The sequence below is a fragment of the Camponotus vicinus genome, unplaced genomic scaffold, assembly GCF_025532165.1.
Source record: "Camponotus vicinus isolate PSW18456_S1 unplaced genomic scaffold, iyCamVici1.0 SCAF_14, whole genome shotgun sequence".
NCBI classification, from domain to species: domain Eukaryota; kingdom Metazoa; phylum Arthropoda; class Insecta; order Hymenoptera; family Formicidae; genus Camponotus; species Camponotus vicinus.
The window spans coordinates 6582385-6606639 of record NW_028141950.1 but is presented as its reverse complement, the minus strand read 5'-3'; the positions used below and the strand labels follow the sequence as shown (position 1 = coordinate 6606639).

Sequence of the window (24255 nt, the reverse complement as noted above, 5' to 3'; positions counted from 1 at the left end):
AGGCGGTCGAATCCAAGGCCGGCGACGGCAGCGCCGCGCGCGGCGCCAAACGTCAAACATCAGCTGGCTGCGCGGAGCAACCTGAACATGTCGCGCTTCGCCTGATCCGGCCCCTCGCAATCGTAGTAGACGGTAGACGGATCGCCCGCGATACTCGGAGTCTTTCTCTCTTCCGCTCTTTTTCTCGCGTCTGTCTCTGGGAGCCAACAACCCGACCTGCGACTCCTGGATGCATCCGTTGACGTTTCGGCGCGATTATGACGCGGTGCCTTCGTCGGTGTCGTCGTCGCCGAGGCCGAACATAACCCCGAGACAATGAACCGCCCTGCCGCCGAGGCTCTCTCCTAATCGCGAGCGAGAAGCGGGCTCTTTGCGACGATAAATATTCTGGTCAAAAGGGGAACCAACATGGGACTGCTGTTTGCCAAGCTGTGGAGCCTCTTCGGCAACGAAGGTGAGCATTTGTGCAAGCTTCCTCTTCCTCTCCGGCTCCTCTTGTATTATCCTTATGTTTACGATGATGACACGTGCGATGGAACCGTCCAGGAAGTCCATCATTCGCGATCTTCCGAGGATTTGATCGACGAGCGAGGATGCTTTGGATGGTTTGATTTTATTAAACTGACGTGGGACTACCTGGGGAAGCTTGTTGGGCTTCTCGGAAAATTTAATATTCAATATTATTGTCCTTTGCATCATTCGTTTCGCCAGGATTGTGCTGGAAAATTGGATCAGTTGTGCATCAGCAAACTGGATAGTATGTTTTAGAAATTCTCTGTAAATGTACATCGGCCTACTTTCTAATCTGTTAACATATGCTGTCAAGTCATGGTTTCTTCGATCTAAAACCTGTCCCAATTTGCCTCTGTCGAATTCTCTGGATTCAGAATTTTACACTATCTCTTATCAAAATTTATTTTTCTGATAAGTTTGATGGTTCTTTGATAAGTATCCTCCCATATCTTTATCTTATATTAAATTCCTTCATATATTGTAACAGATCGTTAGTAAAAAGAATGTTATGCTTGGTGTGAAATTTTTATCAATATTTTCATACCATTATTATAATTCCAGCCTTATCAACCTAAAGTTGTGAATCACTCTCTTTAAGCAATAATATTCTTCAACAAACAACTAACCCATCATAAACCTCTACAAAATATTTCAGCTCTTTGTAAAAATTGTATCGATACAAAATTTCACTGCTTTCAGAGCACAAGATAGTTATGGTTGGTCTGGACAATGCCGGGAAGACAACTATATTGTATCAGTTCCTAATGAATGAGGTTGTCCACACGTCTCCGACCATCGGATCTAACGTGGAGGAAGTGGTGTGGAAGAACATTCATTTTATCATGTGGGATCTAGGCGGCCAGCAGAGTCTGAGGGCCGCCTGGTCCACTTATTACACAAACACCGAGTTTATCATTATGGTCATAGACAGTACAGATCGAGAGCGACTCGGTGTAATTAGGGAAGAGCTGTATTCCATGCTGAATCACGAGGAGTTGAGCAAGGCCAATGTTCTGGTCTACGCCAACAAGCAAGACTTGAAGGGCAGCATGACAGCGGCTGAGATTTCGAGACAGCTGGACCTGACATCTATCAAAAAGCATCAGTGGCATATACAGAGCTGTTGTGCTCTCACGGGAGAGGGGTAAGATGGTGATCTATGAATAACAGTTGTACATTGTTCTTGTAATGGAGGAGATAAAATCTGAAATACGAAAAAAAAATTGTTTCAGGCTGTACCAGGGTCTGGAATGGATTGTTGGACGCTTGAAAAAGACATGACGTACATTATGAGAGTCTATTATAAATCTAATGAAATATCGAAAATGTAAAATATATTATTAAGACAAGTTTATCTCACAATTACACACTTTGACGGTTATACGAAAGAGGAAAATAGCCTGGGGACTATTATCGTATTTCGTTAGTCATTATTTAAAAATCTCCCGGTATGACTCTCAAAGTGCATCTGATCGCGTTGTTAACAGCGAGCATTTTTAAACGAACGGTGGACGGGTGAATCTGCCCTTTAGCTGTTATATTGTGCAAGATAAGATATGATATAGATGCAAGCACGTTATAAACGCGTGACTACTTATGCGATAGAGAGAAAGTTTGGTATTAATTATTATATAAAGTGTGACTAGTACCGAGTTTTCTCTTATCCACCGTACAGTCAATATGAAACGAAAATAGAAAAGAATTAAGCGCGTATGTAAGCAGAAAATTATCGTTTTTTTACTCGCCTACGAAAGATACATACATTTGATGTTAATTGTCATAATTATATCAAGTATAATCGAGTCCACAGTTGAATCGCTTCCATTAAAAAAGCTGTACCGATTGCTTATGCAAATTATTAGATGGTGAAGGAGATTTTTTATCCCGTCCACCGACATTCAGCAGTGGAAAACAGGCAGATGAGGATAACTAACGTTATTTGTACTCAGTTGACATAAGAGCGCAACGGAAGTGCACCTGTGTACATAGTTTTTTATACTTCTCGTTAAGAGAGCGAGCTATGTAGAAAAAAGAAGATAAGTCAAAGTGGGAAAAGAATGTGTCGAATGGGAGAGGACGAGATTTTACGACATAAGGGCCCGAGCAGATTCCCTTCAAGATCACCCGATCGATGAGAAACCTTTCGTAGCAGAATACGAACTGCTCTGTGATACATGGATTCAATTCTGAGACAGTTGTTTGCTGGACAGATTACGAGAGATGGAAAAAAAAAGGATAACAGATAAAGCCGATAATGCGTGAAGAAAGACTGATAATAATCTTCAAGGTGTAACGCACAGATAGTATTGCGATAGGTGAATGAAAAGCTTTGAATCAAAAAAACTTGTCCGATTGTTTGCTTACTCTTTTCAATTTATATTCCATTTTAATCGTTCTGGATCAATCAAAAAGAGTCGCTTTAATAGCACCTTAATTTTAATTAATATAAGTTATCATTAGTTATTATAATTATTGTAAATAGTTATACTATAATTTTTTATCGCCTGAAGGAGGCGCGAGTCCTTAGCCGTTTAAGGAAGCTCTTTCCATTCCTTTTCCATTCACCTGCGATTACTATATGTCGCCAGAATGACGAGAGAAACGTTTGTAAAGTTGCACGGACTTTCTTTGTCCCCCAACTGACAGCTGTCTCGTTTTTGTCTTTATTTAAATCGTAAATGTAACATCCATCTTTTATGTAGCGCGTGAAATACTCCAATAGATATATATATTAATATTATGTAGCTGATATATGGATAAAAAAAAAGGAAGCCGAGAAATGTGACCGATGTGACGGATAGATGCCAAGATTATTATAGGGAATTGTTATAAACATCATCGCGCGAGAAATAAAATAATAAATGCCGTCTAATGCCAGAGTGAGATCTTAACGCTTAAAAGTTTACATAAAAAGTTAAATAACGTCAGCTTTCTCATATTGAGAGAGAAAACGGGTTCTTAGATGTTCGATGACGTAAGAAAGAATTGTATCTCGCATTGTTTCCCCGTCGAAATTCTCTACGCGGGACTATTACGTCGAATTTATCCTCGGACGTGTCCGTCTTCTTTATGTAATTGTGTAAGAAAGAAAATTTTCTGAAAAATGTAAAGTACAAGATATAGGTTGTTTTAACAATTGATCGATGATTGTTGGCGAGCGAGTACGCGCGTAAAAAAAAAAAAATGTTTATTAATTCGTGTTGGTTCTGCGAATTTCATACACGGCCCGATCTGTCGGAAATAACGATTACGAAAAATCACAATCCATTTTCGCCAATCTATTGGTCTTTATCTAACATAATATTGTATAATACACATTCCAGCAAACACTAAGTAACATTTATATAATTGTTAATTGTAATTTCTCACTCGACAATATAACTGTAACATGTTATGTAACTGTTATATAACGTGTAACAGTTATATTGTTGAGTGGGAAATTACAACTAACAATTATATAACTGTTATTTGGTGTTTGCTGGGATACAAGTCCCAGGGAGCGTCCCCTGTGCAACTTTATTAAATAATAACAAAAAGGCTAAGATGTGCGATGTCAAATAAATCAGTTTCTATCAATAAGAAACACAGATCTGCTCTTCATTATTTTCTGTAATAATTTCCTTTTTTATTTTTCAATTTGGATGAGAGATAATAACCCAGCAAACATTAAATAACAGTTATATAACTGTTATATAACATGTAACATTTATATTGTTGAGTGGGAAATTATAACTAGCAGTTATATAACTGTTATTTGGTGTTGCTGGACGGTATTGAAATATTTCTTTAAAATATTATCCAAATATTATCTTTAATATCCTGATCATTTAAATCTCTAGCTCAAGAAAATATTAGACCCTTAAAATTATGTATTTCTTTTCATGTCGAGCGATACATTTGCGAGTTCCAGGAAGGATTACAACTGTCACCTTTAGACATCCGTTTATTTTCACATTTTTTATTATAAATAAGGTACGCACGCACTCGTTCATTCTGATAACAGTGGTTTCACCACTGGTCATGCTCCTTAATTTCACGCACGACGACTCGCCACGGTTGGGTAACCGCGATAGCCGTTCGACGAGGGACTATTGACTGCTATATTTAAGTGCTTGTCGACTCCGCATCTGTTTCCGCTCGCTCTTAAGTATTCTGCAACTACAGCAACTTGCGGCACGATAACATTACTCTTTCCGCGTTTTTAAGAACATTTTAATAGCAATAAACTTCCTGAGAGAGAAGTAGGACAGTGAACTAACGGCCAGGAGAATTACATTCGAATTAATTAGTACCGCGTGTTCGCGTTTTGGCGACTATTGTCTCGAAATCTATCCTCTATTTGTGAAAATTCGCTTTCGATCAAATTTACTTTTTTTTTTATCAATTAAAATAAAATATAATATACACCTTTAGGCAGTGTATCTCGCGAATGACGAGGCAAGACAGTGTACTAATACATTGTATTAATTCCTACATGGTGTCGAGCCCAATACAACGCAAAAATCTCGAAGAAACTCGAGAAAATCCGAATAATGTCTCATCTAAGTTGGATCATCTTCTAGGATGTCCACCTGAAGGATGTGTTTTGGACATTTACGTTATCTGGAATTTACGCAATATGAATCTGCTACTTAATCGCCATTTTTCACTTTGTGTCGCTAAAATTAATTGCTAATATGTTGACTATCGTTACCTTTCCTCCTAAATCTCTGGCGATAATCAACGCATTACTGAATATTGAGAACGATGAGTGTATTTACAATAATGCTTCGTCCATCTCTGATACATCTCTCTATTTTGTGTATTTCCGAATAATATCAAATCCCACGAAAGACGTCTCTCAAAAAGATACCTAAGAGATATTTTCGACGTGTGGAACTCATCTCTTGGATTTGTACGCTGTCTTTTCAATTTTCTCACGAGGTTGGCAGTTTCCACTATTGGACCAATCTACGTTTCCGCTTGAACAAGCATCTACGTCGCGACAACTGCATTTCACTTAACACACTTTCCCCTCAATCGATACTTGCTGAATACCAGCGATCCGAAAGTCGTATTAATTGCATTTATACAATTATATCGTAATTTTAATACAACGATTCCCTGAAATCGCTCATGTTCAAAAGTACCAACAGGAGGAAAGTTAGTGCAAATTCCATCCTGACGCGGAATATTGATGTGTTTGCTCTTAATTCTACAATTAGATAATACATTATTATGACGTAATTATTTGTCGTGTTTAATACCTAGCCTTGTTCCTTTCGCGCATTCTCTTTCTCTCTTTCATTCTCTCATCCTTTCACTCTTTACAATTCGTACTCTCGTTCGTTTGATAAGGCGCGGGGTCAATGACTCCATCGAGGTCGGTATCAGAACCATGCTACTTTTTACGCAAGGTTCCCAGCGTCGCTTGAACGAGATCGAGATGACGAGATTGATTCCGAAGTGGCGCCGATAACGATCATCGATTAAGTGACAGACGGGCTCTTTAAGCTTTGAGGGATTTCATAAGGAGATCGGTGCTGAGGGACTTGGGCCTCTCGATGGGCAATCCTAGAGCACGATCCCACACCAGGGAGGCAAGCACGCCCAGCGCGCGCGACACTCCGAACAGGACCGTGTAGTAGTTCATCTCCTTCATGCCATAGTATTGCAGCAGCACGCCCGAGTGAGCGTCCACGTTTGGCCAGGGGTTCTTCACCTTGCCAGTCTCCAGCAGGATCGGCGGGACCACCTTGTACACCTGCGCGACCAACTGCAAGAGGAAAAAATTACATCGATATTGAACTCTGACAATCTCTCTCAAAACCTTCCAACTGGTATTGTACAATTTTAATTTCCATTTAGGATTTTATACAAAAGGATTTTGTTTAGAACACACTTCTTCTATAAATCATGGGGATTTACCTTGAACAACGGATCGTCCGGCAAGTGTTTTAGGGCAAACTCCCTCTGGCACGAGTATCTCGGGTCGGTTTTCCTGAGAACGGCGTGTCCGTAACCGGGCACGACCTGGCCGCTCTTCAACGTATTCCAGATGAATTCCTTGAGCTTGTCGTCGCTCGGACTGTCGCCGACCTGAGAGCGTAGCTTCTCCAGCCACACCAGCACCTCCTGATTGGCCAGCCCGTGCAACGGTCCGGCCAGGCCGTTCATGCCGGCGGAGAAGGACAGATACGGATCCGACAGGGCTGATCCCACCAAGTGAGTGGTGTGCGCCGACACGTTGCCACCCTCGTGATCCGAGTGGATCGTCAGGTAGAGACGCATCAGCTCGATGAACTGTGGATTGTCGTAGCCGAGCATGTTGGCGAAATTCCAGGACCAATCCTTGCCGGCATCGACCGAGCCCAGGCCCTTGCCGCCCTTGTAGATGTTGCGGTAAATGGTAGCCGCCACCACCGGCAGCTTGGCAATCAGATTCATCGAGTCCTCGTACACGGTTTCCCAATACTTGCTCTTGTGCACGCCCTTGTTGTAAGCTTTGACGAACTCGCTCTCGCTGTTCAACAGCGTGATGGCCGCGGAAAACTGCGTCATTGGGTGCAGGGTCTTGGGGAAGTTGTTGAGGGCCTTGACCACGTGATCGGGTAACGTGCTCCTGGACGCCCACTCCTGCGAGATGGCCTTCACCTGCGCTTCCGTGGGCACGTCACCGGTGATCAGCAACCAGAAGAGACCCTCCGGAAGAGGTTCCGCGCCACCGGCCGCCTTCGGTAACAGCTTCTGACACTCGGGGATCGACTTGCCGCGGAAACGGATGCCTTCCTCCGGATCCAGCACCGATGGCTCCCATACGATACCCTTGATGCCGCGCATACCGCCGTACATCTGCAATAAAAAAGGATTCATTAATATGTGTCAATAATAGAAATAAAATTGATACAAATAGAAATAATTGATACAAATAGAAATAAAATTGATACAAATATTCAATCAAACTTTTATTTAATTATCTGGATTTTTTTCAGTTTGGTTTCATTGATGAATCTATTAATAAATTATCGATTTATTAATAAGTTATCTAATAAAACATTTATTAATAAATTATCTAATTTTAATTATAAATTTATTGATAAATTATTAATAAAGTATCTTAATAAAAACTAATAAATTATCAAAGATCGGATCTCTCGAGGTAAATTATCTAATAAAATATTTATTAATAAATTATCTAATTTTGATTATAAATTTATTAATAAATTATTACTAAAGTATCTTAATAAATATTAATAAATTACCAAAGATCGGATACGAATTTCTCGAGATAAAATATCTAATAAAATATTTATTAATAAATTATCCAATTTTAATTATAAATCTGTTTATAAATTATTAATAAAGTATCTTAATAAATGTTAATAAATTACCAAAGATCGGATACGAGTTTCTCGAGAAAAATTATCTAATAAAACATTTATTAATAAATTATCTAATTTTGATTATAAATTTATTAATAAATTATTACTAAAGTATCTTAATAAATATTAATAAATTACCAAAGATCGGATACGAATTTCTCGAGATAAAATATCTAATAAAACATTTATTAATAAATTATCTAATTTTGATTATAAATCTATCAATAAATTATTAATAAAGTATCTTAATAAATGTTAATAAATTACCAAAGATCGGATTTCTCGAGATAAATTATCTAATAAAATATTTATTAATAAATTACCTAATTTTGATTATAAATCTACCAATAAATTATTAATAAAGTATCTTAATAAATGTTAATAAATTACCAAAGATCGGATACGGATTTCTCGAGATAAATTATCTAATAAAATATTTATTAATAAATTATCTAATTTTCATTATAAATTTATCAATAAATTATTAATAAAGTATCTTAATAAATATTAATAAATTACCAAAGATCGGATACGAATTTCTCGAGAATGCTATATTAAAAAACTTTCCCCAGCAATCAACGATATTCCTTATCTAATAACTGGATGAAACTTTGTGAAAGAAATATCGAGATGCTTTTAATTGAGCAAGAAATCATCGATAAATTAATGCAGACCCACGCACTTTAGAGCGATTAACGAAGCCTTCACGTGCGATGAGTAAGATTGATCGCATGAGACCGCGAGTGATTTATTATTTAGAGCGATTTATTCGGCTACGATTAATCTCTATGCGTTATATTCGATCGACAATTGCCTGCTAAAAAAATACGCCAATTATTGTCAAAAATCTGCAAGAATGGTAGAATTGTCAATGACACAGTTATCACGATCACATAGTTAGCACGCAGTCCCGCGATCATCCCGTGGTCCTTATCATCAAAGTGGCAAAAAATAGCTCGTCTTATCACGTGGGATCTTTCATCAGCCGACGAGATTCAATTCATTTATTTTAATTAATTATCAATGTTCCAATTACACTGTAATGTTTCAAGCGCGATATAAAGTCATATTAATGATATAATATTATTAACGAGATAGAGAGGGACTGAAAAATTGAATAAATTATTAGTTATATATTATTTAATATATTATTTAATATATTAATTAATCTCATTTAATCTTATTAATTAATATATTATTTAATCTTATTTCAAGAGGGAAGGGGGATAAAAAGAAAGATACAAAGATTTTAAAAATAAGGCAAAATTCGAATCGAATTTTTTAAAATAAAATTTAACTATTCTATTTTTTATTTGCGCTTGTAAATAAAAAATTTTTATTCATTAATAGCAATAAAATGCATACCATGTCGACGGTAACTTCTCCAACCTTGGTGCCACCATGATTCTTACGGAAGGCTTTGACGCGTTCCTGCTCCCTGGGAATTTTTTCCGCGAGAATCCTTCTGAGATCCGTGGATGCATCGGTCAGCTGTCGTACGAAGATCGTCGATGTTATTTTTTTCTGAAAGAGAAAAAAGAATCGAGATAAAATTGCGTTATTAAGAACAATAGAAAGTATTAAAAGTAATTATTAAAGTCCTAATTAAAAGTAATAATTCAAGTCCTAATTAAAAGTCATAATTCAAGTCCTAATTAAAAGTCATAATTCAAGTCATAATTAAATATAAACTAAAATTATTATTAAATTATTAAATTATTATTAAATTATTAAATATAAACTAAAATTATTTATGAATCAAAATTATTAAATATGATGTAAGAACGTGAAAAATTTTATTTACACACTAAAAATTATATAAATTAAATTATAATCACTATAAATAATAATAATATAATTTCTCCGAGTATTTTAATAAGTTTAATGTTTTATAAAAATAAATGTAATAAATATTTCTTCAATTTTATCTTTTGAAATTGTTTTCCTGACAAACTTCCTTGACTCCATGAATGTTTTGATTTGATGGATATCTCTCGTACGTGACGTACGAGTTGTGTAAAGAATGATTACGAAAATAAGGCACACGTGGATTACGTAAAGAGGACAAACCGTTAACAATCATGTCATCAACTGAACGCAAGTGTCATCGGGCTTATACGTTGATAAATATATCGTTTTATATTAAAAAACGACAGGAAAGGATTCCTAAAATCACTATTTTTCCACGTGATATAGCAATTTAAATTGACGTCATATGATTCAATTTTCAATTATAATTGTTTGAACGAGCTATTTATTTATTCTAACAGTGGTAATTAACATCGAGAGAATGAAAAGTTGTCAATTTGTGCTTCGAAAATTATTAAAAAGCAATCTTTATATTAATACTGTCAATTAATTTAATGAAAAGATTTCTGAGAGAGAACACGATTACATCATAGCTACTCGGGAATTATGCGGTAGACAATTTTTTTTTCCTTTTTTTCCGTTAAACGTCCGACCGATACTTTATGACGATGCAAAAAAGAAGTCATCATTCCTCATCTCGATACGCACCATCGAACGTCAAACTCAGATAAAGGCGAGGTCGCGGAATCTTGTGTTCGAGGCCATTATCAGTAGCTCGCGGAAACGCCATCGATATAGATTAATCTCTTTTTTTTCCACAGACGATAGTAAGTAGTTCATTATTATCTTTAATATACATGATAAAGAGCTTAATTTGCAAATAGAGATATAGTGAGTCTAATCAGTCTATCTTGGAGCCAAACGCAAAATTTTAACATTTTACAAATATATCACGATTTTTTCAGAGCAGAAGCAAGTGGCAGAAATGATAATATTATATATTTATCTTTAAATAATATAAATAAAAATAAATGAAATTATCCTTATAAATTATTTTTATATTATTTAAAGATAAATTATATGCAATTTAAAATTATGGAATATATTATAATGAAATTATCCTTATAAATTATCTTTATATTATTTAAAGATAAATATATAATATAATAATAACACTTATTATTATTATACAAAAATAATATTTATTATTTCATTATTAATATTAATATTAATATATTATTAATATTATTAATATTAATAATTAACATTAATAATATATTGCAATAATATATTACAATATATTATTAATAATAATAATAATAATAAGAATAATAATAATAATAATAATAATATTAATACCTTTCAACAATAACAATAAAATAATAGTGAAGCAATAAAAATGATAATTGCGAGGAATATAAACCCACAGCCGCATATAAATATTCAAACTTTGGTGGGAAAAGGTGAAAAAGGTTTGACCTGTTATTACATAATCATCGCAACATATGGGGAAGGCATGGTGTACAAGCCTCGTGACTTCAGATACCAGATCAAAGGATACAAAGATCCGACAGTTTTGCTTTTCTTTTTTTTTCTTTTTTTTTAAGTGAAAATGTTCACTTAGAGCCCCTTTTATTTGCGTTGCATATCTAATGCATTGCTGTCAGCACTAATTCGTGCGAGGAGAATTTCTTCAACACACGCGCGATAAAAGTCAATTTTTAAATGCTTGTGTACACAGAACGACACTTAACAGATAATTAAGCCAAGGTAAAGTATAGCGAAGTATTGCGAAGCACATATCGCGATGAGTTCAAGACAATGAGACTTCGCTGACGAGAATTTTTGAATTTAAAGAAAAATTTTTGTTTAATATTTTAATTAAATAATTATTAATATTTTGTTTGTATAATTATTAATATTTTGTTTATATTATTAATAGTTTGTTTAATATTTTACTATTATATATATTTAATATTTCAATATTTTAATTAATTATTTTAATTAATGATATAGATCTTTTTAAACGATTTTTATTACAAGAGAATAATTTTTCTACTGAATTTTTTGTAGTAACATTTTTTTAAATCTTTAAATGTAATGTATATAAGATTCTTATATAAATAATCATCTTTTAAATTATAAAATAATCATTAATAAGAAAATAATGCCGAAGAATTAAATTTTATATTTCATTTATTTATCTTTTTGACCTCGATAAACGTTATTTTCCATGATTTTATTAGTTAACGATTGTTTTTTCTGAAATATCATTAAGTAGCTTATCAAAATATCATTAGGTAACTTATCAAATTACACGTCATTCATTAAATTTTCCGTCTTTAAAACGTCTTTAAACCATCAGACTGAAAGTTCTTAAATTCATTTCATTGTTATTCTTTTTTGGAAAGAATAATCCATTAATTTGAATCGATAATTAACAATTATAAATTAAATTTCTCAAATTTATTTTAATTTTAATTATTCAATTTATTCTTAATTCATTTTATTTTACATAATAATGCTTATTATTTTTTTAACATTATTTAAAATAATTATTCATTAATTCATTAGTTATATTTGCTTGAGCAAACGCAAATCAAAATAAAATAAACACTGACAAGGCAATTTGTTTTTTAAATAAGCCAATGAAAGGATGAATTTTTAAGAATGTAAAATTGTGCGAAGCGCGCAAAAAAATCAAGACGAAAGGCGTAAACAAGACAAAAATTGCATAATACGAAAGCAGCACATTTGTAAGGATATTTCGACGGATTGAAATCATATTTAAAAAATATTATAATAAAATATTAAAATAAAAAATTTGTTTAACTGTTCCTTTTTTCTCTCCTAAAAAAAATATTAAATTGATCGAAAGAGAAACGAAATGTCTCTCATGATATTGCTGTCACGGTATACCTTTACATTTAATTCAAATAACTCGGTTCAAAGATCATGCCTCGTCGCAGCTCTTATCATCTGTCTGATACTCTCCATTATTTTTACACAAAAAGGCGCTAACACGCATGCGATTATGTAAGGCTGAAGTAGACTTAACACGAGGCCTGCACTTGAATGCAATCTGATCCTGACCCTTACACAAAACACGAATTATTCACGAATTATCCTTCTGATCTATCGTGAGAATTCTCGATCGATGATTAAGAAAAATTTGAACGAAGCCTCGTGGAAAAAAAATACGAGTGCGTGGTTAATATAAATATTTTATTTTCGCGAGTACAATTTTTATATAATTATTTTATTAATTTATTTTAATTTTTTAATTTATTAATTATTTGATTAATTTAAAAGAAATTTAAAAAATGTAAAAAAATATATCGATAATATTTTCGCATCTCGATCGGCTGAACAGAAACATCGTTACTGGATAGAACGCGAGATGAACCGGGAAGGAAGCCAATGACACGGTTAAAAATAGAAGAACTTATACAGTTCAAGTTACCCATGAAATCATACGACGTGAATCTGATAATATGCGGGATTTCTGGAGATCCCACTCTCAATTGCAAATTAATTATTTATGTACATTTTTTATGTAAACATCCCTCTATACAATTTATTTTGAGAAAAACAAATGATGTAATTCTTAATGAATAATAATAAACACCAGGTAATAAATGTTTTTTTGTGATAAAACCCGCCATATTATTTTAATCGCGCGATTATAATCTTAATCTTTGATCGGCGACGATCAAGATTCGAGTGCGTATTAAAAAATATCACCAGTGTTTCCTGTCTCTGAATCGAAAAAAACAGTGCTTATCTATCAAGATTCTATTCTGCGAAATCTTAGATAGCGGATGTTTATAGATCGATCGATAGGCAATCGAAAGACGCCTGAACTTCGAGGGTCAATCACGCTTAATGGCAAATGCGTTTAACCTTTTAATATATGCAATTAACCCGTTAAACCCCGGTGACAATTGTAATCGCTTTAGAGACGACATCGTTCGCGATATTTAAATATAAAGAATGTCTAAAAAAAATTCATGCACGCAAAAAATTTTATTTAATTTGCAAAATAAAATTTTAAACTCTATTGTTCATTGAAGTTTTATTTACACTTTTAGTGTAATCCATATTTTTTCAATTTCCTATATTAATTTATATTTAATTTAGTATATTTAATTTAATATTTATATTTAATTATTAAATATGTAATTATAATTAATTATGAAATATATCATATTTATTTAATTATTTTATACATGTATTCCTATATTTATTAAATATTATATTTATTAATCATTAAATACATTTCTATATTTATTAATTATTAAATATATTCCTATATTTATTAAATATTATATTAAATTATTAAATATTATCAATTACACTTGTGTGTCTCAGGGAAATTATTTTTATTTTATTATATTTATTATTTTTTAATTTATTATTTTATTATATTTATTATATTTTATTATATTTTATTATATTTTATTTATCTTATTATATATTTTTATTTTATTATATTATTTTTATTTTATATATTTCTTTTCTTTTTTATTACGAGAAGATTATGACGATAATTTATTTAATTGAACTATAAACAAGATGTAAGTATTTGAGAGCTTCGCGAATTAATTCGCTGATTTGCTCGCTGAATCGTTATAAATGCATTGCACGAAATGCGAGCGGCATCGCTTTTGCTACGCAACGCGTGATTATCGGGTTAAATTGCGAACGATGCGTCGATATTATATCGCATGGGTGACCGTTGCAGGCGATATACGCGAGTCAACTTACGCGAGATGTCACACGGCTCGAATGACACCGAGTGTGCCGAAAAACAAATTATATAAGTCAGCAAGGATTCTGAATAATAGATTTCAGCAATATTAATTGCTTTTATTTTAATTTGTTTTATTTATTCAATATTAATTAATAGTAGCGAATAAAATAAATAAGAAACAAGATTATAATATAATCTCGATACTTTTTTAATAGAAAGTCGCATGACGTATAAATATATAAAATTGACAAAAAAAACCGATAAAGATTTTAATACATCTATATCTTCTTGTCAAATGGTGACAAAGTTTAATCTGGCGGGAAGGCAAAGTTCGCTGTGTGTTATACAATTATAAGATTATAGTTTTCTACATACGATATGATTAATTAAAAATCATATGAGTAGAAAGAAATTGATTTTTTCCCCCGGTAATAAATGATTTTTTTAATACACAGCCCTCCCCTGAATATATTTTTTAATTTTTAAATTAAATTAAATTTAATAAAAATTTAATTTAATTTAATAATTTAATTTAATGTAATAAATTTAAATTTAAATTAAATAAATTTTTAAATTTTTAATTTTTAAATTGTTTCCATTTTAATTTATTATAAAATTCTTGTTACGCTGTATATATATTATAGACACTTGTATAATGTGTAGGAAAATGTAATATTAATTCTTTTGTTTTTAAAATAATATTTTATATTTTAGATGATACGTGTTTAAAATGATATAATAAATAGACCTTTACCTCGATTATCGTCCGGAAAGCCGAATGATAAGAGTTTTCAACATATACATAACGTTCTACAGACATATGTAAAACATATGCAATTGCATATCGTGTAAAATAGTTTAACTTTTAGGCATACGTCGATTATTCAACGAAAATTTAAATTTATTTAAATATCAATATTTTCCAATTCTGTGATAATAAATACTTCGATCGAAGTTCCAAAAAAAAAAGGAAAAATAAAAAAAATTGTATTTTGTATAACATTTATATAACGTTATATATTACATTTTTTTCAAAATAATCATAAATAACGAAGTATAATAAGTAATATAATAAATATAAAAGAAAAAAAAATAAAGTATAATAAATATTACATTCTTAGAAATAGATGCTACCTAAATATGAGGAAAGAAAAGATAAAAATTTCCTTTTGCTCATTTTACACCAATAGACACAATATCTGTATCATTCGTGGAACGATCATCTTAATTATATCAATAAAAACTGTGCACATGTCGGATGACGAAGCGATCGGCGATGATCGAAATAAATTTTCGATCTCGTAATTGCCGAGAGTTTTATCGTCCTATACATTTGACTAATACAAGTGGCACATTTGACCAGTAGCATAGTTTATAAACTCTGTTTTATAAGCCGCCACTAGTTTTCATTATCATACATATTCATGCCCGCGATTATCTCATCTCTCTGGCCGAGTAAAACCGCATCTCCGATCGTAAAAACCCAATTGTCTCTCTACAGGATCGAGATACCACTCGCTGTGATAAGGAAAATTTACACTGAACTTTACAGATTCTATGGCTTCTTAACACACATTTCATAATAATTTTATAATAATTTTAATAAGAATTTTTTTTATAAGAATTTCATAATAATTGCTAATTTTATAATAATTTCTTCCTTTATAAGAATTTTATAATAATTACACATTCCTCACAAGGATAAAATCGGCGCTTTTTTTCTTATAATTATCAGATAATTATTTTTCTCTTATAAATTTAATACGATAAATAAGCAATAATTTTAATAAATTTTATTTTCATTAAATTATTAAATTATTATATATTTAATTATTAATATTAAATTTTGAGCAATTACGGTCTGACAATGTGTTTTATTTAATATTATTTGATCAGAAATTCATAATTTATTAATATTTCATTCTTATAATTAAGTTGATTATTAAAAGAGTCTGCCGCGTTATATTTTAACATTGTCACCATTTATAGGAAAACAGCATCTCACTATTGCTTATCAACGGACTTTGAAAACATAGGCGTCACAACAATTTTGCGATTCGCGCATCAGATCAGTTATAGTTTTAGATCACGTGAGAGATTCGATATCGGGAGACAGACAACGCGATTTAATTACGTGGATGACCAAGTTACATCCCTGAGAAAATCAATATCGCGATATTCTCGTGAGGATATATCTAAACTATTTCGAGACTGATCGATCATCGCTGCATTTTTCATGAAAGCGATGATTCATTGGTGTATCAAGTCGTTTTCTCAAAGTTACTGGCGAATTATGACAGCTATGACATGCTACTTAAATTAACAACACATTATTTATTATGTAAAATAAATAGTCCAAGATATAAAATAGGTAATATCAAAATATAAATTTATATAATTAATATATAGATTAAAAAAGTAAATTCTCTAAAATAGTTTTTTAAGTATACGTTTATTACCTAAAAAATTTTTTTTTATAAATTCTAATAGCGTATCCTTATCTGCACTCGAAAATAAAAGTCTGTAAATATTAAAGATTCTAAAAATAAAAATATTGAGAGATATTAAAGATTCTAAAAATAAAAATATCGAGAAATATTAAAGATTCTAAAAATTAAAATATTGAGAAATATTAAAGATTCTAAAAATAAAAATATTGAGAAATATTAAAGATTCTAAAAATAAAAATATTGAGAAATATTAAAGATTCTAAAAATTAAAATATTGAGAAATATTAAAGATTCTAAAAATAAAAATATCGAGAAATATTAAAGATTCTAAAAATAAAAATATTGAGAAATATTAAGATTCTAAAAATTAAAATATTGAGAAATATTAACGATTCTAAAAATAAAAATATTGAGAAATATTAAAGATTCTAAAAATTAAAATATTGAGAAATATTAAGATTCTAAAAATAAAAATATTGAGAAATATTAAAGATTCTTTAGAGATCACAATTAACATTAAATATTGTAATTAATTTTTATTTTCGAAATTATTAGTACATTTGTTTGACTGTGCTTATAAAATCTCCATCGAATCGAAAAATCATAGATTATTTAACTTTTCGTACAACATATTCGTATAAAAAAAAAAGAAGAAAAACATTCGGAGAAAGAATCAGAATTTATTTCAAACGATTTACTGCTCAAGATCGTAAACCTTATTCAAGTTCTGAATCTTTTTCTTACTAATTCAATGATATAGATCCGTAGAATACAAACGTATTATATTAGCTTTCCCGTTTCTCGAAAAAAGTAGTCCTTATATCTTCAGTTATTAAAATATTAATTTTAAGTAAATAAAAAATAGAAAAAACGAAATACAAATAAAACAAAAAATTTTCAAAAAACGAAATAAGCATCTCCTTTTGTACAATTATTTCTAATGTATTTTTTTTCATATGATTCTATAAAATTGTCTCTAGAAATAATAAGATATAATCGTGACCGTCGATTCTATTTCAGACAATCACGAATAAAACCGGTTTTCGCGGAAAAATTTGTTTTCATGCGTGAGTCTATTCGTGTCTTGGATTCGTGGCCTTTCTATTACATTCGCTAAGAATGGCCTCGCATTCTAGGTTACACGATAGCAATTTAATAAAATCCTTAATGCTAGACAAATTATCAAACATATATACGATTGCATATGTGTATTAATAAACTTAATCAGTTCATGTTTGATTCAAATAATTCACAGACTCACCCATAGCAATCAGCAAAAATATAGCGTTTTATGAAAATTAAATTAAAAATTAAAAATTAAATTGTATATTAATATTAATTTATATAAATCAAATTAATTAATTAATTAAATAATTAAATTAATGTATATGAATTATAAAACTAATATCGTTGATATTATTTATCATTAACAAATTCAATAATAAGATAATTAAAAATTTGAGTGATTAATTTTACAGAGAGATTGATAACTTGACGAATTGGCTGTTTAATCAAATCGACTCGACTCGCATTCGATTAATTGTCAGCGAGTCATGTGAGAATGCTCTCATTATCGCCAATTGCGTAACCGACCCGCTGAAGGGTATTGCCAGACGGAATACACCCGCTGCTCACGATTATCTAATTGATCTCGCGCCGCACAATCAAATGGCGCTAAAACGAGCAGCAACGAAGGGTGTCCAGAATGTCACCCTTTATAAATTTTGAAATGCACGAATTTTTTATGTACAAGTGTGCCCACAAATATAAAAAAAAATATATATATATTGAATATATTACATATAATTTATTTTAAAAAAATTCTTTTTTAATATATTAAATATATTATATATATGTTATATATATGTTATATATGTTATAAATTATACGTTATATTCTTTTCTAAAAAAATATTATTTATTATATATTATATATTTAAAATCCTTTCGCAAAAGGCTTTTATCCCAAGATCGTTACATTTACGGAACAGATGCTACTTGGAAACATATGCGTCAATATTTAACATGTTAATATTAAACGTAATGTTCAACATAAGATAACACATTTTACGTTATCTTCCGTTAATATTTGCATCATGAAAAAAATTACATATTTATAAAAATGCTTGTCTAGAAAGAAAAGTCTGCTTGTCTCTAGAAAACTATGAGCATAAGATTGATCTATTGAACGATTAATAATTTACAGTTAATAGATCTTCAAGAATTGATACGTTTTCTCTCCTCAATTTGAAGTGAGACCGAAATCGACTGTAATTTGCTCACAGAGGAGGTACATGCTTTTAATTTTAAAACTATGACATAACTAAGGACATTTAAAATAGCATCGTTGAACCAGCATCAGTTTCGAATTCTGTTGCATATTCTATTCGATAGAGCCCCGTCAAATCTCGAAAGGATAAAATAAGTAAATATATATAATCTAATTAAATAAGTAAATATATATAATCTAATTAAATTCATTAAAACATGTTAAAGATCATCGAAAATATTTTCTACTCCCTCGCATCTCGTAGAAAATGTTAAAATTACTGGAAAAATTGTGCGTTCAGAGAAAGTTCTTCGATTCGAATCGGATAAAATAACGATTAGGTAAAAGAAACGAAGAAAGACTGTCTTATGAAATACGGTTGGCAATGAAACATGTTGACATTCAGAGAGTCAGGTCAAGAAGAGAAAAATCTAAAAATAAACAATGCATGTGTTTGTAAGCTTCAAACGAAAGAATCGCCCCTGAAATAGTTTGTTAGGACATACGTATCGTCGGCATTAGGTAACAGATGTAAGATGTCTAACAATCGATCGATAAAAAATTGTCCGAGCTTGCCAAGAATCGTGACAAATTATATTTAAATTATAATTATAATTAATTAATATTATATTATATTTAATTTTATTAATTATTTTATTTTATTAATTATAATTAATTTATATTATATTATATTTAATTTTATTAATTATTTTATTTTATTAATTATAATTAGTTAATATTATATTATAATTATAATTAATTTTAATAAATTCGCAAATATCAACAAGCTAACAATAAGCTTCCTAATTAATTGCTAATCAATCATTCGAATGTCTAAGCGTTCAGAAAGTTACAACATGATAAACAGTCTTATTGTCAATGGAGAAAAAAATTATTCTTGAAACTCGTTAAAAAGAGTCGTCATTTTAAGTTCTCATTTTTTTTAGGATGCTTGATAGTTCGAAATATTTTGATTGATTATATAAATTTTTTATTATTAAATAAATATAAAGTTTAAATTTTTATTGTTAAATAAATATAAAGTTTAGATTTTTATTGTTAAATAAATATAAAAAGTTAAATATTTAGAGACTTTTAATCGATTCGATAAATTTTCGAGAAAGCGTGAACAACTTGATCCAATTGACTGACCAGATGATATACCACGTGATCGACAGTGTGGGCGGATTTTCGATCTCGAAAATTACCGCTAAGATTAGCCAGTGTCTTAAAAGAAAACCGCGCAAACACGCTTCGCTTCGAGAGGCGAAAGGGTTACTCTCAAATATACTTATGCATGCCACGTGTACTACTATTTCATTATGCGCAAGACAGGAAGAAATCTGTTTTTTGGAATAGAAAAAAATTGTATACGTTCCTACTTTTTATTATCCGCGCAGAAATTTATTAAACCGATCATAGAAAATTATCATTTAATTTAAGATGTTTATTATTTAATTCAAGATGTAATATTAAATATTAATTAATTATATCATTAATAATAATAAAATATTATTATCAATATTATTAAATATACCATTAAATATTATATTATTATAATCCTATTAATATTATTAAATATTATATTGTATTTTAATTATATAATATTAATATAATATAAATTATATTAATATTATATATATTATATTAATATTAATATAATAGTTATATTAATATATTAATTATATATTAATATATTACATGATTTATTAAATATTAATTATATTAAAAAATGATTTCCACTTTGAATTGAGATATGTATCGATCCTAATTTGTTTATAGAATATCTTGCTCGATCGAAGCTAGTTAGATTAGCTAGATCGTCCTTTGTTCCAAGACGCGTTATGACATGTTAAAAGATACACGAATTCTCGCAGGTTGTATTCTTTAAATGTCACAAAGATTTTTCAAATACATATACATAATAAATTAAATTTCTAACGTTCTGATAAACAAGGTAACGCGCGATTAAATATTCCGACTAACTGAAGGACACAGAATATTTATTTAGAGAGAGACTCACGACGACTGTAATCATTTAAGGATTTAATCCCAATTTCCGGACAGATACATATTTTTCGATCACGCTGTATAAATCGGTATCGCAGAGTCACGCGACGCATGTTAATCAAGCGGACATACGTATTCACGAGGATCTCGAACACGCGCCGGCACATATTGCGTAATCATCGTGCGTGGAAATAATTCTTCTCGTATAAAACATCCAGGTGGAGAACTTGTCGAACTATTCTTCATTAAAAAAAAAAGAAAAAAAAAGAGGAAAAAAAAGAGAAGGCACCATTCGACTTCGCGTCGAGCCTCGTGGCACGATTAATTGGAATAAAAAAAAAACGTGTCTGACGTCAGTGTTACTTGGTAAAGACGTCATCGATTAATTCGACGAATGACGAGTACGAATAATTTCGTTGCTGTTGTAAGAAAGCAGGCTTATCTCGCTTCGAAAGCTTCCGAATCGATTTCGCGAAACGCAAGTCGTTTGAAGCTTTCCAGAGGCGCGAATCGATCGGGTTAAATGCTTAAAGATACAAGAAGCCAGGAGGGGGATATCCTTACGTAATTTAATTTTCTATATTTTAGCGCGTCCTAGAATTCGACTCGACCTCGACTGTAATCTCGAGGTCTTTCGATCAATTTCGATCTTTATTTGCGGTGAGATTTGTGTCAAGGAATCGATATCCGGTTTTCTGGGACACCGAGTGTGCATGGGCTTGATAATTCAATATCGATAAAAAAAAACTTCCCAAACGTCGTCGTGATACAATGAAAAAATATGTGAAGCCTGTATTCTTGTCAAATGTCATCCATCTAGGTCTAATCAGATATACGCACACATATATCTATTTATATAATAAAAAATAAAAAATTCCTAAAAAAAACTTCTAATATTTTTAATATATTTTTATATCTCTCATATATGTATTTGTATAAAAACATACGACCACAAGAATCACATAAATATATGTTTGTAAAACGTGCACTGTTTAAATATTGTGTGGTCTACCTAATGTGATCTTGTGGTAGGGTCATTATGAATGTGACGTCCTCATCACGAAATACTTTTTTTTTTAATAAAATCAATTATATATATATATATATATATATATATATATATATTTTTATATATTTAAAATACATATTTTAAAATATATTTAAAATCGATTTTATTAAAAAAATATTACATAATATTTAAGTGCAAATAAAATACTGAGTTAAGATTCATTTCTATTAAAAAAAAAACGCGTTTGATGAGGACATCCTATTTTTATTCGTAATGACACTACCACAAGATCACATTAGGTAGGCCATATCTTTTATTATTTTTGTGGTCGCATGATTTATACAAATACATGTATGAGAGGCATAAAAATATTATAAATGTTAAAAACATTATAAAAGTGTGGGAGTTTCGTATATTTAATTATTATCGTACATTTAATATTATATAATAATTATCGTATATTTAACATTATATTTAATTTTTCTTAAAAATGTGTGCGATATTAAAACATTGCAGCAACATTGCAGCAACATTGCAGCAACATTGCAGCAACATCGCAGCAACATTGCAGCAACATCGCAGCAACATTGCAACAACATTGCAGCAACATTGCAGTAATATTGCAGTAATATTGCAGTAATATTGCAGTAATATTGCAGCAATATTGCAATGTTGCTGCGATGTTACAACAATATTAATACCATATTGCTGCAATATTCTGTGCTGTATAACACAAACTATTGTTGTTACATTACAGCAATATTGCAATGTTGCTGCAATATTGCTGCAATGTAACAACAACGATCTGTGCTGTATGGGTACCCAGCAAATACCAAATAACAGTTATATAATTATTAGTTATAATTTCCCACTCAACAATATAACTGTTACATGTTATATAACAGTTACATAACATGTTACAGTTATATTGTTGAGTGGGAAATTACAACTAACAGTTATATAAATGTTACTTGGTGTTTGCTGGATATATATACATTTATTCTTCTTTCTAAAAAGAGGTGTTTTAAGAGAAAAGTGAAGCAGCAAAATAAAAAAACCTGTTTATAACGTCGAGTAAAGGCGCACTCGCACACCCGATCACACAAACACACGTATACACAACGCGCATGCAATCATCCCGCAGGCAGCATATTATTATCCCGAAACCGTAATTTCGGTCTCGTTTCTCGAGAGGCGAGGGAGGAACCCGCCTCGCGGAAGAGAACAATCGCCGGAAACAAACGCGGCCACTCGAGCAATTTGCCCGTCTATCGACGAATTCGGGGGCACACTCGCTCCCTCGATCTCACGGACGGGAGGGTTCCTCGTCGCACATCGGTCGATAGACGAAAGGATCGCGGGAACCCGACTCGTGTTCCCTTTGGACGCGGGTGGAATCCGGGGAGAATCCCCCGAGTCTCGGACGGCGTCCCCTCGAATTTCGAATTTCGAACGAGGCGAGTCGAGAAATAAACGACTGATAATTTTCGAAGGGCAACCCGGTGCGAGCCCGATAGCGTGGAACGGGGAGTCCTCGCGGGCGCGAGGGAGGAAAAAAACGGTGGCGGACGGACTCACCTGAAGCTCCCGGCAGCGTCTCGGGGTGAAGCGGAAGAGTGCCATCCTGGGTCCTGGAATTAATGGGAATTAATCCTCTGCGCGCGGAATCTCTTCTCCGTCCACTCGACTCGACTCGATTCGATCTGACTCGATCGTCTGGTCTGACTAATCGACCGGTCCACGCGACGCTACGACACCCCCAACTCCGACACGACTGACTCGGGTCGCGCCGCTTTCACCGCTACTACTGCCTCGCGGCGCGCGCATGCGCCGCTTTCACCGCTATTGCTCCGCGCCGCGCGCATGCGCGCGTCTCTCAGGCCCGGCTGCGCGCGCGCGCGGCGCCCTGTCACCTGTCATCCGTGACGCAACGTGACATTTCTAATTTATTTATATTTTTGTCTTAAATTTATTTATTATATTTTTCTCTTATTATTTTTATTATATTTTTTTTATATTTTTATCTTAAATTTATTTCGCACCCACTTGCGTGTGCGACTCTTCTTCGATGCTTAATATATT

General features: G+C 31.7%; 2 protein-coding genes and 1 long non-coding RNA gene across 3 annotated transcripts; 2 read left to right on the top strand and 1 right to left on the bottom strand.

Annotated features, from left to right (window-relative positions):
* The first annotated feature begins 56 nt into the window (after positions 1-56).
* Positions 57-4100, top strand: Arl5 (ADP-ribosylation factor-like 5). Its single transcript, XM_083089296.1, has 3 exons — positions 57-454; positions 1213-1657; positions 1746-4100. The coding sequence occupies exons 1-3, from the start codon at positions 409-411 to the stop codon at positions 1792-1794; spliced, it is 540 nt and encodes a 179-aa protein (XP_082945422.1). The 5' UTR covers positions 57-408; the 3' UTR covers positions 1795-4100.
* Positions 4101-4440: 340 nt separating this feature from the next.
* Kdn (citrate synthase) lies at positions 4441-23962 on the bottom strand. The gene is made up of 4 exons (XM_083089294.1): positions 23752-23962; positions 9240-9398; positions 6421-7344; positions 4441-6268 (listed from the first exon to the last, which is right to left on the bottom strand). Exons 1-4 carry the CDS (start codon positions 23794-23796, stop codon positions 6002-6004), a joined length of 1395 nt encoding a protein of 464 aa, XP_082945420.1. The 5' UTR covers positions 23797-23962; the 3' UTR covers positions 4441-6001.
* Positions 20999-22079, top strand: LOC145965425 (uncharacterized). Its single transcript, XR_014436707.1, has 3 exons — positions 20999-21111; positions 21222-21565; positions 21753-22079. It is a non-coding gene; the product is annotated as an uncharacterized LOC145965425 (long non-coding RNA).
* Positions 23963-24255: the final 293 nt, after the last annotated feature.